We start from the raw sequence: 14,820 nt of genomic DNA, 5'->3' as shown, positions 1-14,820 counted from the left end.
ATCTCCTTCTTGAATTCCTGTTTTTTAAATTTTTCTTATATCTTTTACCGCATGTTACCGTTAGTGCCTGCATGTCTCACGTTCACCAAGAATTTTTTTTTCTAAACCTGCTGTGCATATATGTACAATACTTAAGGGTTGAAACGGGAAAATTGAGGGCTAAGTAATGCAGATACTTTCGTTTTCAGCTTCTTCAGTTTCTGTCATATTGGCGTAACTTTGACTCGAACACTTACATCAGACATATCAGATCAAGCTTTACCTTTAGCGGCCGGATCCATAGCGATACGATGCGGTTATCTTGACCAATCGCTAATAGCTGTCGTTATACTAAAACACTGATGTCACAGTTCAATCCACGAGGAGTGAACCTCAGTTGTTGGTTATTGGCGTCATTCAGTACACACTGCTTCTGCTGGCCTCTCCACAAGAACTAAATAATGTGCCCGGGTAGGCAGGAAACATGATTAAATGCCAAACTGATTGCATCATCATCGTTATTTTCATTATTACTCTAAAAATATACAGCTGTGCTTCAGCATCCAAGACGCACCCATAGAGAAGATTCTCGCATTCGCAGCCTCGGCCGTCCGGTCCTTGGGCAGCAGTGTGTTGGTCGGGGCAACAGCCGTACGGCATCGCCGTGCACGGACAGCCACCAAAGGCAGGTCCACGGGCCGGCGTTTGCTAGGGTTGAACGACAAGACCATTAACACACTGCGAATGCTTTTGCACGAGATGGCGAAACCACAAATTACAAATGGCCAAGGTCATGACAGCAGCTCGAACATTTGGTCAAGAACATTAGAGACCATCGAGCATGCACGTGTGAGCAACCACACACAAGAGAATGTGTACGCGAGAGACTGTGCTGATATTGCGTACGTCATTCACAACCTAAAATTAAACACATGACAATAACGCATGGAAAGGCACGGAGTATAGATGACAATTATTAAGGCGAAAGCCTTAGATGGCTCATCAAACACGAAAATTGATCGTCGGAAGCATCGGCGGCGCCAACACGAGTGATGCAAAAGATCATCATCACGAGATGGCGTCGCCATACGACGTCATCATGACATCACAGATTGCCAAAATGTGTGTCGTCATCATGACGTCACTATGACATCACATAATGTGACGTCACCACATGACATTGTCCCTTGGTCAAAAGTGGGCCAATCACGGAGGCAGGGCAAAACCAGGGGAGGTGCAGAAATTCCGGGGGGGAAGGGGGGGTGGCTTTCACCTTAGCTAAATGCATAAGGCTAGCTAAATGCTAAGGGACCCTGTGAGTTTTTAGCTAAATGCATAAGGCATTTAGCTAAATTAGCTAAATGCATAAGGGACCCTGTGAGTTTTTTTATTGTGCCAGAAAGACAGCTTAAATGCACCCCTCTTTTAGTGTGAAAAGTGCACTCAAGAGGCACTTCCTCACACTGTCCCTGCACGGGAGATGCACAAATGCTACGTCTGCCTGATGTTGGCATCGCTTTGAGTTGCTGGAATTACTCTTGAACCAGAAGCCAATACACTGTAACCTCATTATAACAGTCACATGTGACACGAAAATAACTTCATTATATCCGAAAATTCGTTATAAACGTGCATTCATAACACTGTACTAATGACAAGACTATTTTTCGTTTACTTCGTTATAACCGATAATTCGTTATACCCGTGTTCTTTATATCGAGGTTTGAGTAATAAGTATTTTGTCTACACTCTTTGAAGGGAATAAAAATTATGTTCCATTTTCGCTTTTATTCCGGTTCTAAATATAAAGTTCTTAATTTTTCGCTCCATTCCGACGCATCGAACACGCAACAATAAGCCAGTCGTTCACTCACTCGGTCGGGGCAGCAGCCGTAGGGCATGGTCTCGCAGCCGCAGCCAGCGAGGTTGGGTCCACGAGCTGGAGTGCGTCTGTCGAGGCAGCAGCCGAACTCCATGATCTCGCACGGACAGCCTTCCATGTGGGGGCCCTCAGCGGGAGTGACCTCGTCGGGGCAGCAACCATAAAGCAGGCGCGAACATATGCATCCTTCGAAGTTCGGACCGCCGGCCGGCGTGTGCTTGTCTTGGCAGCAGCCGTAAGGATAATTGTGGCAAGTGCAGCCGTAGTACCTGGCAGTAAGAGTGACAGAAGAAAACATCAGACTTCATTCAGTCCTCTGAACTACAGTGAAGTGTTAGCGTGCACTGGTTGGTGCATACGAGAAGAGGTGGGTAATAGTCCCAAGGAAATGGACGGACCGAGACCCACAAAGCACTGTCGATCAATCACCATTGGTGATTGATAGTCAGCACTTCGTCTGTCTCATACTGTCCCATTCTTTGTGCTGTTACCCAATTCTCCTCTGAACTGAATTCACTGTGAATGGCTGTTGCTAGCTCTCTGGCCCTTCATTGTGGTCATAGATTACAACATGATCTCTAGAATGCCATACGCACGATCACAGTCATAGGCATTGGTCAACAAAGCGTTGTTGTGCAGCTATCAATGTCGTGTCACTATCATTCAGTTCTACTTTATCATTAAAAACATGTCGTATTTATCTCTGTTGCTGTGCCATAACGGCAGTGTTACTTCAGGGCCACTAACTTCTTTCTTGGGTCTTTATTATGTCTCGCAGCTTGAGCCAAAGCATGTGAAACAAACAAAAAGCGAACAAGATCAAGCTCATTTCTGTGATATTGTGTGTGTGTGTGTGTCATAAATTAACGAAAAGAAGAGGCATGAACACAGAGAAGGTAAATACTACAGGACACATTGATCATAAACTTGTGCAAGTGTAAAAACTGCAAAAGGTGATTGACCGAGAATGGGACCCCAGATCTCTGCTCCAAAATATGTGACAAACAATCCCTACATGTGATGTCTGCATTTGGTGCTGCTAATTCCTTTATCGTGATAGGGATTTCCCTAAGGTATAGCGCTTTGTGTAGCATTGATTATCTCTACTTCTTGTTATGTTATAAACCGACACAAGCTAGCACTTTCCTAAAAAGACCGGGACTCTTTTTGATCGTACCTCGGGCCACGAGCGGTAGCAATCCCGTCGGGGCAGCATCCGTGCGGTGTCGTGTGACAGCTGCAACCGGCACGGTCCGGTCCCTGCGCTTCCGTCTTGTTGTCGGAACAGCAGCCAAACTCGGTGTGGAAGCAACAGCCCTCGCCGTCGGGGCCGAGGGCGAACGACGTGTTGTCCGCACAGCAGCCGTACAAAGACTCACTGCAGTTGTCGCAACCTTCGAAGCCGATGCCCGAAGCTGGAGCTCGTCCGTCGGGACAGCAGCCGAACTGGGTGCTTTCACAGGCCACGGCGCAGCCGGCAAAGTACTCGCCCTCGGCGGCTTGCAGTCCATCGGGGCAGCAGCCGAAGGTGGTGTTTGTGCAGTTGGTCTCGTAGCTGTGTGTGAAGAAAGAATGGAAAAAGCTTTCCACTGATGTTACATGCTAGGCTTGTCGGTACATCACACTAAATTTCATCGGTATAGCACATTCCACACAAGAAGAGTGACACACAAACACGCACACAGGTACTGCATTGTGCTCATGCTCATACTGTGTCGAATGCACTATTTCAATGGCATTTCATGCGAAGTTTTGCAACATCTTTCTGTCTTTGAGGTCATCCCTGCCACCTCCACATAAACCTCTGCAAGTTTGACAACCAGCATATAATACAAGTTCAGCTTGAGTTGTCTTAAAGGGACACTAAAGGCAAATATTAAGTCGACGCTGATTGTTGCAATAGCGGTCCAGAAACCTCGTAGCGCTGCTTTTGTGCCAAGGAAGTGCTTATTTTGAAATAAAATCACGTTTTTAGTGGTCCGCATCGCGTTAGCGCGCTTCAAATCTCCCGCCTGAAAATACGACTCTCATATGTCACTGCTGCCGTGCTCAACGTTGCCCGCTTTTACTGCGCGGCCGCCGATACTAGTAGCAGCCGAGCGGAAGTAGCGGGACCCACAGTAGCAACAACGGCGCTGCGGCAAAGACTTGCTCGGATGGGCACATTCAAAGCCGTCACCAAGTTGCAGTTGGTCTTGTAATCCTCAGTACGAAAGTGCAGCGAGCACACACGCAGAGGTTTTGACTGTTTAGCACACTGGCGCAATGGCATGACACTAAGCCACTTCGAGCGTAAGGGTTCATTCCGCGGCACCCAGTGAAAAGACACACCGGTTTCCTTGCTGCAGCACTGGCGTTGTGCACCATTCGGGCATCCGGCAATATCACACGCATGCGGCATTTTGTCGAACTTTCTGTCAGTGGTGCGATCTTGTACGCGTCACAAAATAAACACGGAGGCGTGGCATGACAACCAGCCGCACGTGACCGCACGCGATTGGTCAATGCAGAGCCGTGACGTCTGTCGCGGTTCAAATGGGCCATTCGCGTGCGGCATGTGCGGTCACGTGCGGCTGGATGTAATGCCACGCCTCCGTGGTTATTTTGTAACGCGTACAAGATCGCACCACAGAGCGACTTTCACGAGCGCGCAAAACACGCACGGCAGTACGCGATCCCGAAACTACCACTGAGACGGGCGAGGCACAGTTCGGCGAAAACGGAACCTTTGAACCACGCGCGCCGTTCCCCATGGCAACGCCACGGAGGTTTTGTTTTCCATGAATCAAGCGGAAACGAACAAACAGCATTTTATTACGTCTTTCGATGCTCGGAATGTTCTTTTTTTACTGCTGCTAGTTTGATTACTAGTGATTTATTGTAGGCCGACTTCCCTACGTCATCGGGATCACTTCGAAAATGTCCCACTCGTGGCGCTCATCATGTGATACATTTAGCTTAATTTCTCGGTAAGTAGGGCACTGCTGTTGATAATATTGCCGTTTTAGAAGTTGTCATACATTGGGCTTTCACTCTGACATAAATTGTTATTTGCCTTTAGTGTCCCTTTAAGTTCCTTCTCAGTGCCACGAACCACTGAACATTAATACTAGTACCTTTCCGATGATGCTTCTTGCGTGTCTAGTTGTTAATTATCATAAGTATTTTTATGTGCATGGCTAAACCTAACTGTTCTTTTTTCTGTGTGCTTCTATGAGAGCATGCATAATATATATTTTTATGTGTCTTGCTTTACATTTCAACCCAAACGGAATGTGTGCAATGTAGCCGGGACCTCAACCTTGTAAGCTCAGTAGTGGTCCAATATATATGCTAAATCATCGCGATGAGTAACTTTATTTAATTCCAGTGTTGGATGCCTTGCACCACCTACAGAACTGCACTGCAAGTTGCAAGAATAAGCGGGTGTAATCACAGTGATCTGGCTTCATTAATGCTATTATTGCCATGCAAGTTCGCTTCTATATGTGCAGGAAGGTTGGCTTGCTGGCTTTCTTATGTGTCCGCCCACGTACTGTTGGAATATTTGATTAGTCAAACACATATAAGCTTTTATATGCCGCGCCGTCATGTGTTCACTTTGCGTCGTTTATTTTACCTTTACTGACGCAACATTTTATCACTTTATGTTTAAAAGTATGACAAAGAGTGCTTAACAGCGCAAACGACCGGAGGGGATAGAAGAGACCCTCCGGTCGTTTGCGCTGTTAAGCACTCTTTGTCATGTTATACCAACACGCCCAATCCTACTGTCTCTTAAAAGTATGAGTTCTGGTGCTATCTGTGCACAGTGATACAAACAATGTTTGCATGAAACTGTGTCGTCATAACAACCCTGTCCGAGTACGTCTTCAAGCTCAACGCATCGAATGTCTTCCCTGACATACGCATACATCATGCGATAGAAAGGTCATCACAAATTCCTCTCTTCATGGCCACACATTCAACCAACAGAGTGTTTAGTTTTTTTACTCAGCTATCTGCTCAGTCTTCACCAAAAATCCCACACTGCGTAGACTGTAAAACAAGCGCATCTTACAAAAAGCCATTAGCAGAGTGAAATGAATTTGCATACCCTTCACAGCCCTCAAAGTTGGGTCCCATCGCTGCGGTGACGTCATCAGGGCAGCACCCAAAGGTGGTGTTGGTACAGATGACACAGCCCTCGAAGTCTGGGCCTTCGGCCGGAGATTTCTTGTCGGGACAGCAACCGAAAGTGTAGTGCTCGCAGGTGCATCCTTCGAAGCTGGGTTCAGCGTGCAAAAAAAACCTTCAATTAGAATACTGCTATCACATACTAGTTCATCAGAAAATGCTGTGGTGCACAAAAGGTTTCGACTAAGTTGATATTTCCTATGCTCATGCTCATTCTTATGCTTGTGCATGTGCAGGTGCAGTCATTTCAACACATTTCTTCACGTATATTTCGTGGCTGTGGCACATATCAGGGGCGCATTTGCTACAGTGAGTAGAAAAGGCCAGCAGCACAAATGGTTAAGACTTGGCAACCAACATTTAGTTAGACTGAGCGTCATAATTCATATGGCGTAGTGCACCACGACAGGGACAGAGAAGAAGGTTACACACACACAGCGCTATGATTCCCAACCGACTAGCCCGGCAACGTGCCTTAGTAGACTGAGCGATTAGCGCAAGCTATACTTGCGCCGGGCACGTAGCACGGCCGGGCACGTAGCACGTCAGCAGGATAACCAGTGGTCATTAAGGGTAACTGACTGGATTCCAAGAGATGGCAAACGCGTGAGGGGGAGACAGAAAATTAGGTGGGTAGATGAGATTAAGAAGTTTGTAGGTATAACGTGGCAGCAGAAAGCACAGGACCGGGTTGATTGGCAGAACATGGGAGAGGCCTTTGCCCTGCAGTGGGCGTAGACAGGCTGATGATGATGATGATACTTTTGCAGTGACATGTCGAGAGAATGCGAGCTTGGGAATGTTGGTATTCCATCTTAACACCTATAGCACACAGAGGTACGACGAGCACTGTGTCCGCGTCGTACCTTTGTGTCTTGGTACCCTCTGTGCGCTTATAGGCGTTAAGATGAAAAAAAAGAGTCACAGTTTCGCCGCAATGGCGAAGCAATGAATGCGATAGCAACACATTTGAATGTAACGCGAAGTACGGAAACCAGCTCGAAATTGCCAGCGCGTTGATCAAGCCCAAAGGACGCATGAAAAGAATGAACACAGGACGAGCGCGAACTATCATGCGTCACAGCCCGATACTTGAAGCGCACTGCTGAAACATAAAGCAGGACGCATGAAATGAACGAACAGGTACACAAAGGACGAGCGCAAACTAAACGTCGCAGTTGTTACTTATATTTCTGTTTAAACAGCGTGCTCCTTTCGCAAACGCGGCCGCTGCAGCGAGCGAAGTGAACTTCGTTGCGCTCTTCGCGCCATCTCGCTGGCAATGAAGAAACGCTTATAAGCGCCTGCCGTCTCTGAGTCCAGCCAGCGGTAAAGGGTGTGTATATAAAGCTCGCCGTTAGCTTCCTAGAGGATCAGCGTTTCGTGGAGTAGTGGCTAGCGCCACGGGCTGCGGAGCGAGAGGTCCCTGGTTCGATTCCGCGCTTCGGAAGCATTTTTCTGAATTATTTTTCTTTGGGACTTTTAGATATATATACATACATACTTTTACGGTGAATGACGGTGATGGCGACTGGGACGGACAAAAACCAACAGAGACTGTCCATATAATTGCTATCGCAATAAAAATTGATATGTTATTCCCAGTAATATCTCTGGAGCTAAATTCAGCTAGAGCTTAATTCAAGCACACCAAACAGTTGGCTGACTTTAGCAACAGCTCTCTCAATAACAGGCTCAGACTTGTTCCTAGCGAAAACTTGTACATAGCATAGAGACACACAGGTAGACAGAAAAAGAAACAACAGCCCAAAAGACGTAAAATGAAATGTATGCTTATTTGTATCTGCGCATAATTAATAATTATGAATGAAGTAAAAAGTTCAGGAACCCAAGATCACAACAGAGAAATCATCAAGAGCAACAGCGGTGGCATACATACTCGGGACCCAGCGCAACGGTGACATTGTCGGGACAACATCCATGCACTGTCTCGTTGCAGATGCAGCCGTCGGCCGTCGCCGCCGTGACGTTGTCGCGGCAGCAGCCAAACTCGGTAACCACGCAGCAACCCTCGCCGTTGGGTCCCAAGGCGAAGGTCACATTGTCGTCGCAGCACCCGTGCGCTGACTCCGTGCAGTTCCCGCAGCCTTCGAAGTCGGGTCCCTCGGCCGGCGTGACCTTGTCGTGACAGCAGCCGTACTTGGTGGCCTCGCAACCCTCCGCGCAACCTTCGAACGCCTCTCCCTTTGCGGCGCTGACTCCGTCGGGACAGCAACCGAACGTGGTGTTGCTGCAGTTGTCGCACCCCTCGAATCCCGCACCGCTCGCCGGTGTCTTGCCGTCCGGACAGCAGCCAAACAACGTGTTCTCGCAGTCCGTCGGTTCGGTCCCGCTACCCTCGATGTCGTCCTCGCAACCGAGCCCGTCTGGACCCAGGGCAGGAGTCATTCCGTCTGCGCAGCAACCGTACGTCGAGAGAGAGCAGTTGGCGAGCGGCGTGACCTGGAAGAAGGGCGGACAGCCTTCGTTGTTTGGACCCTGGGCCATTGAAAAGCCGTCCGGGCAACAGCCATGCGTCGTGCCCTGGCAGGGCTCCTCCGTGCCCGAACCTTCGATGCAGTTGAGTCCGCCGGGTCCGTCGGCTGCGGTCACGTTGTCAGGACAGCAGCCAAACTGGGAGTCGGCGCACGATACAAAGGCGGTTATCGTGGCTTCGACGCAGTTGGTTTTGTTCGAGTCTTCGGCGGCGGTGACGCCGTCCGGACAGCAGCCCCATTCAGTCGCAGTGCAGTTGGAAACGGGGGTCGCGTCGGTCGTGGCTGAGAGGCAACCTTCGTTGTCAGGGCCCTCGGCCGGTGTGTCGCCATCGGGACAGCAGCCGAACTTCGTGCCATTGCAGAGCGACAGCTGTTGACAACCCTTCCTGGAAGTGGAGGTACACGGAATATAGATTGGTATGCAAAAACTATGCTTGCATGATCAACATAAATTGAGACACACAAACAAATAAACTGCAGCTTTTTACAGCAGAGTTGTTATGGCCGAGGTTTGCTGTGCATTGTAGATAGAAAAGTTATCATCATCATGAACCGGCACGCCCTCAATGGCCCCCCAAGCATTCTGTACAGATGGTTAAGAGAAGCTGACAATTGCCCATCAGCTCTGCTGCGTCCCAGCCTTGCACAACCTAGTGCAAGCTGCACAATTTTTTTTGTGTGCGTGTGCTGTGTACATGCAAAGTGAAGTGTATAAAAAATGGGTGTGGCACTTTGCTACACTGTAGCAGCTCTGCACTACTTGCGTTTCTTTGTATTCTTTGTTTACCGTATTGTACCGTATTCTTTGTTTCTCGATTAGCACCTCAATTTAAATATATCTTAAGGGTCTGTAATCACACAATGAACATCTGATATGAGAACTAAAGCCGAAGCATGCACCGTTCTAATCCCTGAACTTCACAGACTACTATACTAGGTGACAACTTTTCTTGGCAGTTCTATGGAAGCTACAACACAGAAACGCTTGCCTGCGCGCAAGCCAAGAAATAGTACCTACTTTTATTTTCCAATTTTCAGAGGTACCTAGCTCGAATAAAAAGAGCTTTGGTCATTATAAAAATAAAACAAGCATTGGAAGCCGCCGGTGGAAAAAATTATTGTACACTTCAATTTTTTTTGTCTTTTTTTCATTTCTTCGACGGCACCACGTTTTCCGCACACCTGTTCTCAGTAAACATGGCCTCCTCGATACCGGCTAGACCACGTGAGACCGCAAGCTCGCCGTTTCGTTCTCTGAGAAAGGTATACTCGAAATGTGAGAGAAAGCAGCTGTCAAAGCATACCAAGCAAGTTATCTGCAACATCTACGCTGGGATAAGGTGCCATCAGCCTGAATTGTGGACGAACGCTGCGAGCAAGCGAAACCGAAATTGACGCTGAATCCGGCTGCAAGTTGCCAGACTACTTGCATATTAGAACCTCATAACAAAGTTGCATTTGACACGAAAATAACTTCGCTATACCCAAAAATTCGTTATAAGCGTATACAGTATAGACCGCTTATAACGTAAGTCACCGGAGTCGCGAATATCCGCACTATAAGCGGTACCGCACTATAACCAAAACAACCTTTTTCAAAGTCTGCACTTGCGCAAAACGTGTTGAGCATGTAGCCTCGCGTGTCCGATAATCGACATATGCGATTTGGGGCACTTACAACCACTTAAATCTCCGAATGTTCAAAAATTAACCGCCAAAGACCCGCATTGCCAACGAAATGAACACGGGGAAAAAAAGCAAACAAAAGAAAGTGCCATCGCGGAAATTCGCCGACTACCTCGAGGTATGCGCATTACACCGAAACCATGTCGAATCGCGACCGAAATTTCACGTGCTGAGCGGTACCGATCGTTCGATTTCACGGACGCGCACGCGATGTCCAAGACATTGCAATCGAATCCGGAACCACCATTCGAGAGCTGCATGTGCCAACCATGCCCTCGTTTTCATTAACGATATGATTCCCTTCCCTTCAAGTGCAGCCATCGCAAAAAGTTTCGTTGATTCCGCACCAAACCGCAACTTTTATCGCCCGCGACCGCTTTCCACACCAAACCGCAACTTTTATCGCCCGCGAAAAGCAACCAACGCTGATTAGGCCTAGCCTGCGGTTCAGCATGTAGTCGCGGGAAGTTTGTCCAAGACAAGAAGATCGGAGGTCAAAAAGATCGCACTCAAGCACTAACCCAAGAACAGCGCGCGTGATACGAAGTTAGCAGGGGCGTAGCCAGAAATTTTTTTCGGGGGGGGGGGGGGGGGGGGGGGGGTTCAACCATACTTTATGTATGTTCGTGCGTGCGTTTGTATGTGTGCGTGCCTATATACGCAAGCAAAACTGAAAAATTTCAGGGGGGGGGGGGGGGTTGAACCCCCCCCCCCCCCTTGGCTACGCCCCTGGAAGTTAGTGTTCGCGGCCGGGAGATCAACGGCGACAAAAGCCCGCCAAGGTTTAAATCCGCGCACTGGCAGAAAAGGCGAAAGCCCGCGTCATGAAGCCGCAAAACTTTTCAATTTGCGGACGAGGTAGCAAACGCGATATCTGTAGCAAGTGTGATAACGACGACGCTTTTCCCGACAGGAAACTTGCTTTAAAGCGCGCTTGATGAGGACGCGATCGTACGTTGCACGCGGAACGCACTGCCGGCAAGCGGCCGCGGAGCCTTGCCGCCGCCGGTGCAAAGGCTACTCCGTCGCCTAGGCAACCACCATCCTTCCCCACTCGGCGAGCCCGCACAGCGCTGCCGCGGTCTTTTTCCTCCCTCCGCCCCTCTTTCGTTCACTGTGCATGCCCTCGCCCTTTGTAACGACCTCGTCGCTCCCTCCCCAGTGGCGTACCTCCTTTGAGAACCGCACTCGCTACCGCGTTTGTCGGAAATATTTTCCCGCAACCGCATTATAAACGGTATTTCATCTTGGGGGACTGCACAATAAGCGGTATGCGTATACATGCGGTTCTATGGGAGGGTAAACGGGAGTCGAAAAAGACCGCATTATAACCGGTCCTGCACTATATGCGGTTATGTTATAAGTGGCCTGCACTGTATTTGAAACACTGTACCTATTACCAAAGGTATTCTTTATTTACTTCGTTATAACCGACAATTCGTTATATCCGTGTTCATTATATCGAGGTTTGAGTTAACACAAATGTGGGGATGCCCCGCCTCCGTAGCCTACACTCCGCTGCCAAGATAAGTTGTTGCCGAGTATAGGAAGTGTAAAACGAATCATTGAAAATATTCCCAACTATCTTACAGGTTCTCACACATATAACTGTGATAAATTTTGACAGATGTGGGCTGTGCCAGTGAATTTCCAGTTGCATGGATCACTTCATGTGAAGTATTCCATTATTTCACAGTTCATTAAAGCTTCTCACACAACAAGTGTTACCTATGTATGTACGTCTATAAGACTTGTCAGAAAAAAAAAGAAAAAAAAAACTTTAGGCAACCTTACTGACTGTTCCATTTAAGCGTCTTGATGGCACTAGCCCCTAGCGCTTGGTGAACTTGATTCCCTTGGATAGACTTTGGTGTCAGAGAAGACTGCCCTGCAGTGGGTATGTGTCATCTTGACGGCACACACCCACAAGAGAACAGTCCTGCTGTTTCATTCATTCAATTAATTGAAACACACTCGACGAGTTGAGCTGTGCTTAACTCTGTGTGGCCTTTGCCATCAACTCCGGCCATGCGCAGTCATGGTGCCGAAGCGGATTGCAAAGATCGTGTAGAAAGAAACGTGTGGTCGAAATCTACTCCGCCAGGTGTCGAAACAATCCCTGCTGTTCACAACAAAACAGTGTGCTCTTACAATAAACATGTTCAATTAACTTTTATTAATTATCTCCACACTTAATTGGCCCTTACCTTAACTAAAGTTATGCTCTGAGATCATTATGTATCCTATACAATTAATAAATTGAACCATTGCCTCTTTCTTATATGAGTTTTGATATTTTTTTTCTTTCTGGGGTTTCATAAGATTTGAGCCAATGCTCAACTTCCAGTTCGCTGGGTGCGAACTCCAGCGTGCTCCTTGAAAAGCATGTTGTTGCTGGGTGCTAGTGCCATAAAATGACAGAGAAGCCACAAGACAAGACAAGTCAGCTCACATGAACGGTCCAAAGGCCGGGGTCACGCCGTCCAAGCAGCAACCAAACTCCGTAGCCTTGCAGCCGCCTTCGACTGGGGCAACCTTGGGGCACCCAGCGTAGTTGGGACCGGCAGGCGTCATGCCGTCGGGACAGCATCCGTGCTTAGATTCTTTGCAGCCTCCCAGAAGGATAACTTCATCTAGGAAAAGTTACGTCTAGCATTAGCATCAATACAGATCGAGCAAACGGATGTTACTAAGCTAGTGCAGGACTGTAGGTGTAGGATGTGTGTTTCAGAGAACTTGAATCTGCTTTCTCCCAAATTATTTTACACATGACGAGTTGTCAGCGCACTGCACAAAAGAAGGAGAGTGGATCAAGGGCTCATTTTCTTTGTTAGACACAACCTAATAAAACCAACAGACAATCAAGCCAAGGAAGGTAGAGAGGACATTACTTGCAGTCTTTTTTTTTAACTGTCGTAGCAGTTATGATGTTAAATGTGAGGAAGCCAGAGTAGACGAAAAGACAACTTGCTGCTGGTACGTACCAGACCTAGAACCTTCGAATAATGCATCCGATGCTCTACCAATTAAGCTACAGCGGTTGTCATCCTCCCGTCCAATTTATTGGGTATATCTGTGCATTTAAACTTGAGACTGTTAGTCAGAGCCACTCGTAGCCATCACAGCGAGTGTGGAACACTTTTTGTTGCCAGCTGGCATCATGTGGCACGTGATCTTTTTACAAAGTGGCAGCTGACCAATAAACCCTTGAATACAACCTGAAGGCATCAAGTCTGCCAGAAGAAGACCCTCTCTATGAATGAACAAAAGAAGGGGAGTAGATCAAGGGTTCGTTTTCTTTGTCAGAGACAACCTATTGAAACGAACAGACAATGAAGCGAAGACATCATTTGTAGTCTTTTAACTGTAGTGTAGTATAATTATGATGTACAAGTGTCATTTCCAAACCAGGAAACACCCTGTGACATCTGTGACATCCATAAGGAGGTGTAGGTCACGATGAATATGGGTTGTACCTTCGTCGCAAGCATCCATGTTGCACGACTCGGTGTCGAACGGCTTCTTGCCAAAATCGCAGTTCTTCGGAGCAGCCGGTTTCCCGTCCACGTGGCAGATGACGGTTCTTTTGCGCTGGCCGCCACCACAGGGCGTCGAACACTGCAAGGGGTGCACATTGTTTGCCATGAGTCAGACTTCCCTCAGGCACCACAATCAGCACAAATATACATTGTTTGGTGGTCCCTCAGAATCACTTATGCCTGCTCCATATGCAAGTGCGCTTGCACATGGCTATGCCATGTATGGTGCATGCAAGTGCAGCGATATAAAAGGGAATGCCCCCCCCCCCCTCTCTTTATATGGCTTCAAGAGAAACAAATTTGGAAAAACACTTGCTACGGCAACTGCGATGCCTAATCCACACTGCAAAATTTGATCATGCTGAAAACGCACTTCAACAGCCCAAACAAAGTCATTTTGTAAGCACGCATGGCGAAACAGAGGCTGAAGGTTGTGCAAAAGCAGTGGAGTTCATGGAGCCATCTCCCATCCATCTCATTACTGAGCACCGCCATCTTGGCATCGTTTGAAAGCTAAAAGTGCCGCCTTTTCGTTTCCATCCTTCCCTCTTACAATGGCTGCACGGAAAAGTGCAAACAACGAGAAACCTGGGGTGGTCTGGTGAATTTTGCAATGCCCAGGGCACTCCCATTGGCGCATCGCACAAATACATTTAGAGGCACCTTCCTATTGGCTGTTGCTATGGTCAACTGTTTCCATCTCTACCAATGAAGTGCTCATCTGATGGGCTTTTTTTCACAATTACGTCTCTCCGCCGCTTTTGTGAGGTGGGCAGACTAAGTACGGCGGAGCATAAACCATAAAACTGACACACATTTGAAAAAAAAAGAAAGAAGGGTTTGAAAGGACACAGGGGAAGAAAAGCGCAAGCCTCTTCAGCTTCTTACAGAAGAATAGAGGTAACGGTTATTGCAAAGGTTCAACGATTAGATTAGATCGTTCTAAATCAAACTGGTCATCGGCACATAGTGTGATCCCTCACCATGTAGCGAAATTTTTGCACGAAATCAAATTGACATATATAATGTTTTCTTCAACTCCCCTCTCCCTTCAAAACAT

At 47.7% G+C, this 14,820-nt stretch overlaps 1 protein-coding gene across 3 annotated transcripts in view; it reads right to left on the bottom strand.

Moving 5' to 3' along the window:
- The window catches only part of LOC119373785 (papilin-like), a 50,296-nt gene extending 36,462 nt beyond the window's left edge, over nucleotides 1-13,834 (bottom strand). For all 3 annotated transcript variants that reach the window (XM_049410779.1, XM_037643840.2, XM_049410778.1), the window contains exons 1-7: nucleotides 13,698-13,834; nucleotides 12,674-12,854; nucleotides 7,938-8,921; nucleotides 5,958-6,128; nucleotides 3,039-3,416; nucleotides 1,854-2,130; nucleotides 554-687 (exon numbers count right to left, since the gene is read on the bottom strand). In XM_049410779.1, coding sequence (XP_049266736.1) covers nucleotides 554-687; nucleotides 1,854-2,130; nucleotides 3,039-3,416; nucleotides 5,958-6,128; nucleotides 7,938-8,921; nucleotides 12,674-12,854; nucleotides 13,698-13,716 — 2,144 coding nt within the window. In that variant the 5' untranslated portion in view covers nucleotides 13,717-13,834. The remainder of the gene's footprint in view (nucleotides 1-553; nucleotides 688-1,853; nucleotides 2,131-3,038; nucleotides 3,417-5,957; nucleotides 6,129-7,937; nucleotides 8,922-12,673; nucleotides 12,855-13,697) is intronic.
- Nucleotides 13,835-14,820: the final 986 nt, after the last annotated feature.

The sequence above is a fragment of the Rhipicephalus sanguineus genome, chromosome 11 (genome assembly GCF_013339695.2).
Source record: "Rhipicephalus sanguineus isolate Rsan-2018 chromosome 11, BIME_Rsan_1.4, whole genome shotgun sequence".
In the NCBI taxonomy this organism is placed as follows: Eukaryota; Metazoa; Arthropoda; class Arachnida; order Ixodida; family Ixodidae; genus Rhipicephalus; species Rhipicephalus sanguineus.
The sequence above is the reverse complement of the archived record's forward strand: the minus strand, read 5'-3'. Positions and strand labels throughout refer to the sequence as shown.